Source organism: Vulpes lagopus, chromosome 10 (genome assembly GCF_018345385.1).
Source record: "Vulpes lagopus strain Blue_001 chromosome 10, ASM1834538v1, whole genome shotgun sequence".
Classification (NCBI taxonomy): Eukaryota; Metazoa; Chordata; class Mammalia; order Carnivora; family Canidae; genus Vulpes; species Vulpes lagopus.
The window spans coordinates 7,028,272-7,041,438 of NC_054833.1; the positions used below are offsets into that span (position 1 = coordinate 7,028,272).

Consider the following 13,167-nt stretch of genomic DNA (forward strand, 5'->3'; position numbering starts at 1 on the left):
TTTTTTACTCCTCTGTTAGTATATCAATTGTACTTCTCTATAAAAAAATTTAGTGGTTGCCATAGGGTTCTCATTTACTAAGTCCATTTTCAGATAACACTATTTTGCTTCACATGTAGTATAAGTATCTCATAACATAGTATTCCAATTCTTCCCTCCCATCCTTTATAACATTGCTGTCATTCATTTCACTTATCCATAAGCTATAAGCATCCAATATATTGTGGCTGTTATAATTTTGAACAAAGTGGGACTCCTGGGTGGGTCAGCAGTTGAGCATCTGCCTTCAGCTCATGGCATGACCCCAGGATCCGGGATTGAGGCCTACACTGGGCTCCCTGTGGAAGCCTGCTTCTCCCTCTGCCTCTGTCTCTCTGTGTTTTTCATGAATAAATAAATAAATTTTTAAAAAAGATAATTTTTGAACAAATTATTACCCATTAGCTCAATTATGAATAAGAAAAATAAAATATTTTACCTTCATTTATTCCTTCTCTGATACTCTTCCTTTCTTACTTTACATCTGAGTTTCTGACCTGTATACTTTGTCTTATTTCTGAAGAACTTTTACCAGTTTTTGTAAGATAGGTCTGCTGGCAACAATTCTAGAATATAGAATATTCCAGAATATAGAATATTCTGGATATAGAATTCTAGGTTGCTAGTCTTTTTTTCTTTCAACACTTTAAATATTTCATGTTATTCTCATCTTGCTAGCATGGTTTCTGAAAAGTCTTATGTAATACTTACCCTTCTTCTACAAATAAGGTGTCTCCTCTCCTCTCCAGCTTCTTTGAAGATTTCCTCTTTGTTTTTGATTTTCTGCAGTTTGAATATGATATACTTAGGTGTAGCTCTTTTATCCTCCTTGGTGTCCTGTGAATTTCCTGGATCATGGTTTGGTGTTTGTCATTACTTTTGGAAAGCTCTCATCTTAATATAATTAAGGTACAGTGTTATATTCACTTCAGCCATTATTGGTTAGAATTTTTCTTCTCCTCCATTCTCTCTTTTTCCTCCTTCTAGTGTTCTTATCGAGTACATAATACAGCTTTTTACGTTCTCCTGCTGTTCTAGGATAGTCTGTTCCTTTTTCTTTCTCTTTTTGGTTTTGTTTTTCAGCTTGGGAAGTCTCTAGTGACATATCTTCAATCTCAGTGATTCTTTCCTCAACCATGTCCAATCTACTAATGAGTCCATCAAAGACATACTTCATTTCTGTTTTAATGTTTTTAATTTCTAGCATTTCCTTTTTAAAAATATATTTTATTTATTTATTTGAGAGACAGAGCATGAATGGGTGGGGGCAGCGGACAAGGGAGCGGCAGGCTTCCTACCCAGCAGGGGCTCCATCCCAGGATCCTCACCTGAGCTAATGGCAGACGCTTAACCAACTGAGCTACCCAGGGGCCCTTCTAGCATTTCCTTTTGATTCTTTTTTATTTATTTATTTGTTTATTTATTTATTTATTTATTTATTTATTTATTTATTTAATGAAAGTCACAGAGAGAGAGAGAGGCAGAGACATAGGCAGAGGGAGAAGCAGGCTCCATGCACCGGGAGCCCGACGTGGGATTCGATCCCGGGTCTCCAGGATCGTGCCCTGGGCCAAAGGCAGGCGCCAAACCACTGCGCCACCCAAGGATCCCCTTTTGATTCTTTCTTAGATTTTCCAACTCTCTGCTTACATTGTCCATCCATTTTTGTATAAAGCCCACTTTTCCCATTAAAGTCCTTAGCGTCTTGGGATGCCTGGGTGGCTCAGTGGTTGGGCGTCTGCCTTTGGCTCAGGTTGTGATTCTGGAGTCCCGGGATCGAGTCCCACATCGGGCTCCCTGCATGGAGCCTGCTTCTCTCTTTGCCTGTGTCTCTACCTCTCTCTCTCTTTGTCTCTCAGGAATAAATTAATAAAATCTTAAAACAAATAAAGTCTTTAGCATCTTAATCACAGTTATTTTAAAATCCTAGTCTTGTAATTCTCAAATCTCTATCATACATGAGTTTGTTTCTGATGCATGCTTTGTCTCTTCAAAATTTGTTTTTTATCTTTTAGCATGCCTCCTTTTTTTTTTTTTTTTTGCCATAAGTCAGACATTATGTATAGGGTAAAAAGAAGTGAGGTAGATAGGACTTTAGTGTGAGGTTTTATGTTTATCTGCTTAGGAGTTAGGCTGTGTGTGTTATTTGGTGTAGCTGCGGTGTCAGTGGCTAAAATTTCCTCTTGTGTCCTTGCTTTTGTCTTTCCTGCTGTCTTCAGATTTTTACTAGAGACTTCTTCCCTTTTAGAGTCTGAGATTTACAGGTCTTACCGTTGTAGTTCCCTATTATTATACACAGTACTATTGATGTGGTGGTCAGGTGTGGTAGATGGAAAGCCCCCAATAATCCTATGATTGTATCTTATTATGTGCCTCTGACTGAGACCTCCACAAGAATCTCATGTATTGTTGTTTTTGTTTTGCGTGTTTGTTCTTTTTTTTCTGCCCCTTAGGTGTGACAGGAAGACTAGAAGTGGCTGGAATTGGGTATGTCCTCTCCCCCCATATCATTTAGGCTCTGACCAAATCCATGTTGGTTAAGATCTGGCAAAATTGTTTTCCTTGAGAGCAGGCATTTGTTAAGGAGACCAGAATGCCCTGGGAATACTTCAAAATAGCTAGTTTCCCTCTCCTCCTGCTAGAAGCATGAGGGAAATATTTTCAGATTTTCACCCTGAGAACTTGATGGGGCTCCTTAAGGAAAAACTGGGAGGGGTCCTCCAAAGACTGGGGCCTCAGGGGATTCTATCTCAATGCTCAGACCCCAACAATTAGTCAATTGACTTCTAAGTTTTCATACTGTTTGCTAGTTCCAGTGGTCATTTCTGCTCTGGGTATCCTGTGATTCTCTGTATTTACCTTTCTGTCCAGTTTTCAGGGTAAGGGGTTGTTCTGGATCTCAAGTCTGTGATGAATCTAAGGACAATTGTTGATTTTCACATTCTTGCTGTGAGGACAGGAGAGACAACTTCTGCACTCTTTACATGTTGGACCAGAAACCACCTACCACCTTCTTTTGTACAACTGTGAGCTGAAAACATTTTGCATTTTTTAAATGTTTGAAAAGAACCAAAAGAGACTATTATTTTATAACTAGAAAAAATTACATGAATATCAAGTTTTAGGACTCATCATTAAATTTTATTGGAATACAGCCATGCTCATTTATTTATACGCTGCTTATGGGTGCTTTCATGCTGCACAGGCAATTTGAATAGTTTTGACAGAGACCTTAGGACCCACAATGCCCCAAACATTTATTATCTGGCTCTATCCAGAGGAAAAAAAAAATCCAATCCCTGCTCCCTGTCTCTTAATATTTCTTTATATTTTTAAATCTCCCTTTCTCTCTGTGCTACATTCTCAGTAATTGTGTTAGATTTACTTTCCAGTTTACTATGACCTCCTTAGCCACATCGAATTTGCTGATTTAGTCATCATTTTCCCTCTTTTCTTCAACAATTTTATTTATAAATTCTAGCATGGTATTTTATTCTTTTTCTGATCTATGCGGCAGGTTTTGATCATCTCATTGCTTACTCATTTTTTGTGATACCATCTTTCATTGCATGAGGCATTTCATGTATTTTCATTTTATATTCTGTATCTGATAATTCTGTTGTATGAATCTTATGAGGTCTAAATTGGATATTGCTGCTTCTGCCACTGATGCTGGTTCATTTCCTTATGTATTTGATGATCTTTGATTGTGAGCTCAGATTTAGTAGATCAAGCCTGTGATCCTACATTAAGGGTCTGTCCAGAGAGGGTTTCACTCTGCTGTAAACCAGGAGATGACTGTCACCTGGAGCATGAGAGCCTTCTTTCAATTTCTCTGACTTAATCTGAGAGTCTGAGGTCCAATTCTTCAGTCTTTCTCTGTTGACCCAAGACTTTTCCCCCCTCAATTCCAGCATCAGTATTGGCAATTAAATGGGTAACTGTCTTCGGGCATACCTGGCTTCCCCATGTGCATGCTCCTCCCATTTTTGTTTTCTGCTCAGTTTTTTATTCTTTTGGTCATTTGGACTTTCTCAGAAAAATGATAAAATTTTTTTTTTCCTGTGCAATCTCACAGTTTTATAAAAAGAGGGTTTCCTGGTTATCTAATCTGCCATATTGCTAGGGTGGGAGTCCTATCCAGTTCTTTATTTTACCCTCATGACTAATTATGGTCTCTACTTGCTGGCTTATCTCCTTCCCCAGACCAGGTAAGGGAATAGTTTTCTATACTTTCTACTTTCCCCTTTCCTTTGTGACAGCCCTGTGCCTCCCCTTCTCTTCATTTTATCTCCTTGACAGATACCCAAACTTGGAGTCGACAATGACCGTATCTTCTATTTGACCAAGGAAACACTCATTCCTTGGTTTCTTGCCAAGGACAGAATTTAGTAGTGACTCTTTTCAAGCACCTTGGGTCTCCTGCCTCCCATTTCTAAACACATCCAGCCTCTATTCTCAGCCCTAACCCACTTAAACATGATCTCTTTGTTGGCATGGTTTAGTTTTTATTTACTGATGTCATTATTTCAGGTCCCTCCTGTGAAACTGCAATGTTCTTTCTTGCTCTTTGGGACCCCAGAGTATGGCTTAAAGCTAAATGCTTTTCTTCCTCAGTTTACATCATTGCCCACATACCACTCTGTCATTTTTAGATTGATTAGTTCCTTCTGCAGTTGTTGCCATTAGTTATGAATGGCTTTAGAAGAACAGATGGGGCATATGAAAATACTCTGTAAACTATAAAGGCCTGCACAATGCTGAGGATGATTCTGGGATGAGTATAGTTAAGGCTTCAGCTGAGGCAAGTGCATCTGACTTTGATTATTTCGAAAAACTGTCTTAAATGCTTCTGAAGCTGAAGTGGTATCCACAGGAAGAGATGTCTGAGTCTTTCCAGGGGGTAAAAGAACATCCTATTTAGGAGCGTGCACTTAGGAAATGTGGTGTGGAAGAGTAGGAGGAATTATAGTGCTAGTGGACAATCTGGATGGGAAACTTCCAGAAGCTATATTAATTCAAAATGATGAATTAACCATGACAGCCAGGCTATGGTTCCAGGGCTAAAACTAGTAAGAGGTAGGTTTCTGATGTGCATGCTGCATACAGGAACTAAACCCCAGGGCTAGAGCCAATAGAGCCTTGGCCTAGGATTCTAGAGAATTTTTTTTTTTCCTGATGAAAAAAATTGCTTGCTGTACTGTCATTTGATGAAACCAGTTCCTTGTTATAAGGTTGCCTTCCAGCTCAAATTCCGGGATTTTATCATCATTACCAGTTGACATAGCTTTGTCTGATTGAAACACTAGGAGTTGATTAATGGTTTGCTTTGTTTCTCTTAATTCCCTGGGTTCTAATTCCCATGTTTCTGTGTTCCTGACTTGCATGCAGTCAGTCCCTGAAAGTGATGTTGGAAAAAGAAGACACAGCCTCCTTTTCCTCCAGGATGTAATTCCACTTATTCCATTATACAGTATATACCCAAGTCCCGAAACCTCACAACAGAAGCACTGCTGGACTTTGCAGTGTTGTTCCTGAGGCTCATCACTGATAACATGGGGCTTTGTCCCTTATGTTTCCCATAGCACTTCTCAGGTACTTCATCAGAAGGAACTCCAGAACTTTTGGATAGTGTTCCTCACACACACAAAAAGCATAATTGTAATTCCTAGTATTAGAAACATTTCAGAATATTTTAATAAATTGCTCCATTTGTCTTTCAACCTTCAAGTCCTAGATTTAAGGGCACAATGCAAAGCCTTCTTTGTGCATTCTATGGATCACCCCAACTTGCCGTTACAAATGTTATTTCTTTTAACTTCTGATGGACTCCTGGCTGATTGATTCTCAAGAGCCAGTGTAGGAATTCTCACTAAATAGCCCGATGCATGGCCTACCATTTACACTCCTCATTTTCCTTCATGATATCAAGGTTGCTTTCCTGGTCTAGATAAAGGCTCCCTAGTTCCTGAGATCCTAGAAAATGAATCCGTTGTTGTATTCACGTTTGAGAATGGGAAATCTACTCATATGGGAAATCTGCAACTACTCCTGCACCTGGATGCCTAGGTCCAGGACTGGGAATTGCCCCTACACCACCTGATTAGGATCTCCCATTTTGTAAAGCTCTTTGGTAGTAAGGCTACATCCTCCCTCCATTTCTGTTCCTGTCTCTATTCATCTGTCCTTCCAAATCCTCCAAATATGGCTTCAGAAAGAAAAATCGCTTATTGAAGATCTGGCTATTTACTTCCAGCTAAGGCTTGCTTCTCACCCAACTAGACTATAAGCTTCCTCTTACTGATAGGAACTGTGCCTTTTTCTGTTTGGAGTCCAGAAACCACAACAGTGCCTGGCATACAGTTATTGCGGTCTCCTTCAGTGACTAAATGAATTAATGATTTCTTCTAATGGACACTGAGTGAATGCGATGCACTTCTCTATTATTTTTTCTCTCTTAATATTACTGAGACTGACTTCTAAATTCTCTCGAGTACAGCCCATCTCTAAAACTATATTTAGGGTCACCTGAGTGGCTCAGTTGATTAAGCACCTGACTCTTGATTTCAGCTCAGGTCTTGATCTCAGTGTTGTGAGTTCAAGCCTCATGCTGGGCTCCACACTGGGCATGGAAACTACTTAACAAAGAAAAAGGTAAAACAATATTTGGGCAGAGTTCTGAATTATTTTTAGATATCCCAGCCCTATATTCACTTTTTTTTAAAGGAATCAGCCCTACATGATTGATTCAATTGTGTTGTGTACATTTTTCAACTGCTTTTGTATATGGGCAATTCTTGTTTCATTTGCTAGATTCCCACCATCCCCATCTCCAGTAGTTTACCTGAAAGAAAGAATACATCTCTGCATTATTTTGTTCAGCTCTTATCACTGGCTTGACTACAGAATACCTGCTGAGCAAATGTGGAGATCCCTAGGTGGGACAACAGCTATGTGGGTAACAAATCAGACAACCACACTGGGAAAATGAGATTCTAGGCAGAGCTCAAGAAGATTAAACGCAGAAAGATAAAAAAGAAAAAAAAAAGAAAAAAGAAAAATGTACTAGGTACAAAATGGGGAAGTTGAGGACAGCACAGATGAAGACTTTGAGCTCACTTCAACACTGTGTTGTCTTTGGGCTCTTTTTTTTTTTTTTTTGGTTTTGTTTTTTTAAACATTTTTAAACCCCAGGCTCATTTGCAAAATAGGAGTAACTCATTCAAATATGTTTTAGGTGCTTATTATGTGCCAGTCACTATTTTAGGCAGTGGGACACAACCATGGGCAATATGAAGTGCCCCTCCTCATTGAGTTTACATTCTAGAAGTAGAGAAATAACAGATACTTATATTAGCCAGCAATGTAGGCTTTGAGAAAACATTGAGCACTCATATAAATCAATTAAAATAGTACCTGGCATTCCAACAGCCCAAAGGTAGAAAAAGCCGAACTTTCATTAACTGATGAGTGAATAGACAAAATGTGGTCTATCCACACAATGCAACATTATCCACGCATAAAAAGGAATGAAGTGCTGACACATATTTGAACACGGATAAACCTTGGACATTATGCTAAGTTACAAAGGCAGATACAAAAGGTCACTTAGAGTATGATTCCATTTGTAGAAAATATCCATAACAGGCCAATCCAGAAAGCAGATTAGTGGTTGCCAGGGCCTAGAAGGGGAATGGGGTTTGGTAATGGGTATGGGGTTTCCTTTTGGGATGATGAAAGTATTCTGGAACTAGATAGTGATGATGATAATCCCACAAAATTATAAATGTACTGAATGTCACTAATGGTAAGTTTTATGTAATGGGTATTTTATCACATTAAAAAGAAATAGTAGGGCAGCCCAGATGGCTCAGTGGTTTAGCGCCGCCTGCAGCCCAGGGCCTGATCCTGGAGACCCGGGATGGAGTCCCACATCGGGCTTCCTGCATGGAGCCTGCTTCTTCCTCTCCCTGTGTCTCTGCCTCTGTCTAGTCTCATGAATAAATAAATAAATAAATAAATCTTTAAAAAAATTAGATAAATAAAAAGAAATAGTATCCGGCATGATAAAAGCATTCAATAAAACTTATTTATTTTTTATAGCAAAACATCACAAATCTCTCAAGGAGAAAATAACCTAGGAGCGCCTACGTGGTTCAGTTGGTTAAGCATCTGCCTTCAGCTCAGGCCATGATCTCGGGGTCCTGGGATGGAGCATTGCATTGGGCTCCCTGCTCTGCAGGGAGTCTGCTTCTCCCTTTGCCTGCTGCTCCCCCTTCTTGTGCTCTCTTTCTCAACCAAATAAATCTTAAAGAAAAAAGAAAACAGAAAATTGCCTATGTAAAATAAATTATTAAATAAATTTTTAATCATTGGAATGCTATGCAGCCTTTGAAGAGAGTGAACATGGTCTGTTGAATACGAACATGGAGAGATGTCCAAGTTATAGTGAGAAAAATAAAGACCTGCAGATGAGTGTACATGGTAGGATTATATATGTGCACATACACACACGTGTATATGTCTGGAAAACAACTGGACTGGAAGCATACACATGAGAAAAATGAGAATGGTGGTTTCCTTTGGGGTGAATAGGTTAGGGGGATGTCAGGGCTGGTTTTGTTTTTGCACTCTATACCCTGGTATTGATCATTTGATTGTGAGTGTGTGTATGTACAATACATAATATGTTGGAATTTTAGATGATGAGCTCAGAGTTAAGAGTATGAGATGGCCATCCAAAAATCCTAACCTGCTCATACGTGGCATTACAAGAAACACAGAATCTAGGACAAGGGAGGTAATTACCCATCTTGAGAATTAAAATTTTTTGGCTTTCGTAATTCGTTATGAAAACTACAATTTGACTTGCCACGTGGCATAAAAATCCTTCAATATCTGAAAGTGGATTTTGCAGGCGGTCAGAGATATGGCAAGTTCTGTTTCTCAAAGTGCCAAGTACCCCACAGGTGATCATCTGATATCTGTCCAGTGTTGCTGAAGCCCCATGTAAAGGGCAAGGGGGGTGATGTTCTTAAGCTTTGGGGCAACCCTTGCCCATGGTAAAGCAGGTCTTTAAGAATGATGTTAATATAGGAACGGAAGATATTCTTTTAAGAAAAGCCATTTACAAGTCTGAACTCTTAAAAAAAATCATTTTATTGATCCTTTACCATACAAAATTTATTCAAATTACACCCATTTTAAGTGGTAAGATCACAGCTAGAGAACAGGTTACCCTGTAACAAATCTATTTACAAAATCCATCATAAAAGCTTTTTTTTTTTTACATTATATTACATATTTTCTTTTTTAAACTAGCATACAACACAAAGCTAAATCGATTAGTAGTTTGCCTACTCCCAATTTTGGGAGAAATACTTCCTTTTGACAAAATCACGTACCCCATAGGAAAAGAAATTCCCACAATCTGACTATTGCCACCCGACTCACTCTTGCAATCCGTGTTCTTCAAATCCCTCCTCTCACACACAGGCTGTCATGCACACATCGAGTTCTTTCTTTTTCCTGAAAGCTAAAGCTTTAAATACTGCAGTTTTATTTACAGATCTACACTTAAACAACAAAAAACGGAAACAAGAACCACAACAACAACAACAACAAAACAGAAACAAAATAGAACACTCTTAAAAAATTACAAACCAGCTAGAAAATATTCTGGCAGTGTTTACAAATTAATTGCTATTTTTTTTTGTACAAAATTGCTAGATAATGAAAGTGTGAGTAGACTACATATCAACTTAAATAAAACAATCGCTATGCACAGATCTGTACATATGAACACACACCTAACACTGTTTGACAGCTCATGTGTTGCCCTTTATACACTTAATTTTGTAAGGCTCACGCAGTCATAATTCGCACACTTGTAACTTTTAGCCATTTCATGTGTGAGCATTAATAGCAGCAACTCAGTGGTACCAGAAAACCTGCATACTTCGTACTTAAAGTAACACAAATACTGTAGTACTAACCCACTTTGTGTGCCAGATACTATGTCAGAAAGAAAAATGGGTAAATGCAAACAGAATACAGCATGGACATCTCATTGATGTACACCAGTTCAGCCCACTAACTGGAAAAATCTTATGCATGAAGGAACTTTTAAAACTTATTAGTATTAGTATTCCTTTCATTTTTCAAACAATAAATACGGCATCATTACAGGACGAAAAGGCTTAACAAGAAAGCCAACAGCACACACAACAACCTAGCCAGGTGAGCTCAGTCTTTAGACTTTGGAAAAAAATCAGCTTTGTGCAAGCTGGCAAAGAGAATCATACAAAGCTGGAAGCAGAGGCAGCTAACCAGATGAGATAAATATGGGAAATGGGGAAAAGCTTGGCATAAACGGTTTCCCGTACAGGAAAAAACCCCACAGTGCATTTCCAGTAGGCACTTGACACAAAGCTCCCCCTCCCTCCCCCACCCCAATGCTTCATCACAGACCACACTGCTATTTGTACCAAATCCAGTGTGTGTGAGGGAGGAGGCTGGGACGGAGGAGGCCAAAGAAGAAAAAGGAGGATAATCTGCACCTTTGTTTTTCTTCCCAAACATACACCCACGCATACCCACACAAATAGTTTAAAGTGCTGGTGTCATTTGTTTTGACCCCACCACCACTTTGCATATTGTGGAAATCTACCTAGAGTAAACTGGCTGGGGCTTTCGTGGTTTTGTTTTGTGTTTTTCCTAAGGGATATTTTCGATTCAATTAAACACACGAATCGAGAATCGAGTGCTACTGTGTCAGGCACATAGCATTTCAATTTAACTGTTTCATTTTGAGGTTTGTGGTTTTTTTGTTTGTTTGTTTGTTTTTTCTTTAACATGACTCCCTCATTCCTGCAGTCTTCAGGATCCAAGGAATGGATCTGAGGTACCATGCCATGTGCCCAGCAAGAGAAGGGGGCTCTCCCCGGGGCCAGTGGGCAAGCCATTCCTGGACACGACTGGTAGGATGTGCAGCTGACATGAAGCCTCCAACTGGGGGACACCATTCCTGAAGAGCAAAGAGGGAGATGCCCTGGCATTCTATCACTTCTTTTTCCATGTCCAGACTTCCCTTGGTCCAGCTTACTCCTTCACAGAGGAAGGGGAATGGGGGTTCTGGGCCAGGACGATTGTAGCCCCTGACGCAGTGGGAGCGCCCTGTTCTCACCAGCTTTTGAGTAAATGCCACTGACAGAATGCCACTCACACGGTGGGGATGTCTTTGTCCCCCGAGGCCTCTCTATCTGACCCCATCCTGAGAAGTGGTCTCCCTGAGTGCAGTGTAAGAGAGCCCTTGCCCCGGTCACGGGGCCAGGAAGCCCAAGGACGGAGGGATCCACACCTGCTGCTCCTTGGGACTGCTATATCATCTGACCTGGTTCTCCTCTCAGATGGGCCACCCATGTCCGCGAGCCCCAGGACCGACTGGCTCCAAGCTCCCCGTCCTGGGAAAGGAAGCGAGACGGGGCAATGGTTCTTGCAGAGGTTGTTAAACCTTGGATCACACACGTTTAGATGCTCTGATCAGTAGAGGTCCTCTACCTCTGCTTAAATAATTTGAATTAGCAAAAACCGTTTCAAAGTAAACAATTAAATTGAAATGGTGCTGGGTGCCACAGGAATGCTTAAATGGCAGCTAAAAAAAAAAAAAAAAAAAAAAAAAAAGGCTAAAACAATCCACAGAAAACTCCTAAGTAAGCATTTGCTACAAATCAACTTTAAACTTACAAATACGTTGGGGGCAGGGGATTGGGAGTGGTTAATGGAGACAGGAAAATCCACAACAGCTTCGAGTAGCAAAACTCTACCGGTTCTTCTGTACCTGCAACAAATATCGGCAAACAGGTTCTTCATCCGAAAGGCTGTGCAGGTTCTCTTGACCTCCTGGCGGGACACGAGGTCCATAGCTTACACTGAATTATGACAGTAATTTAAATATTCCTAAGAAGAGCTGAAGAAATCCATTTCATTCTTTTGCATGACGTCAAGTTTACAGTTCCTGCCGTTCCATTCCATATTAGCAGACCCCAAAGACATGCATTCCGCGGAGAAGGCACGGCTTGAAATGCTATTAAGGAAGATTGCTGTTTTTTGAGTGGGCCAGGTGGCCAGACCCCATTCTACAGCCCATCCGTCAGGCACAGCAAGCCAATCCGGGAGGGAGGGAAGAAAAATACGGGCGAGAGACACCTGATTGCACATTTTCTCACTTGCTGACTCATCCAGGAGATTTTTGGAGCCTGGGGCAAAGCAGGGCTTTCCCAAGGGAGCCTGCGACTGTGCGTGTAGACAAAAAAAAAAAAAAAAAATTTTTTTTTTTAAAATTCATTAAAATGTCAGCTTTGTTCTGAAGTTTGTAGTTTACTTCATGATACTATCTCGGAGGAAGAAGGTAGGAAGGGACAACACTGCATGACAGATGTTCTGGTTCCATAATAAAAAAATATTGGTTTATAAGGGGAGTTCACACAAAGCATAATCAACTACACATAAAGTCTTCCACCAGTGGGAGCTTTTCCAAATCATAAGCATCAAAGAGATCACTGATGCCTTCTTCCTCCCCAAGGCTTAGGAGATAGTCTTCTTGGAGCAGGGGAGGCAGTAAGTTCACAAATGGTCCTTCTAAGTTGGAAGGAATTTGGTCCTCAGTCTGCTGTAAGAGGTTGGCTGGGGAGGCCAAAGGAGAAAGGTTTGCCATAGAAATTGAACAATCGCTATGTCCTGAGTTGGTTGAAGCCAAGTCTGGAAGGGAAAGAATAAAAATTGGAGGAAACCAAAAAATAAGTTAGGGGAAAATCAAAATCAATCTTTTGGAAGAATCTGCAAGCTGCTGCTATAAAAGCATGCACCCTCTGCTAAGGACCATCAGACGGCACTACGATCCAGACCGTCTCAGGCTAACTGTTCACAGTGACTGGCAGCCTTTCTAACTCACTCAACTTTGAAACGCTTACTGTTCACAAACAAGAATACAAATTGCTTCAAAGATTAGAGACTAGGTGTGCCTGGGTGACTCAGTACATTAAGTGTCTGCCTTCGGCTCAGATGGTGATCCCGGGGTCCTGGGATCCTGGCCCCTGTCAGGCTCTCTGCTCAGTAGGGATCCTGCTT

At 40.4% G+C, this 13,167-nt stretch overlaps 1 protein-coding gene across 1 annotated transcript in view; it reads right to left on the reverse strand.

The window, feature by feature from the left end:
• Nucleotides 1-9,180: 9,180 nt before the first annotated feature.
• The window catches only part of E2F3 (E2F transcription factor 3), a 74,346-nt gene continuing 70,359 nt past the window's right edge, over nt 9,181-13,167 (reverse strand). Inside the window, exon 7 of the mRNA XM_041772885.1 lies at nt 9,181-12,798. Within this exon, the coding sequence (XP_041628819.1) occupies nt 12,536-12,798 (263 nt within the window). The 3' untranslated portion in view covers nt 9,181-12,535. The remainder of the gene's footprint in view (nt 12,799-13,167) is intronic.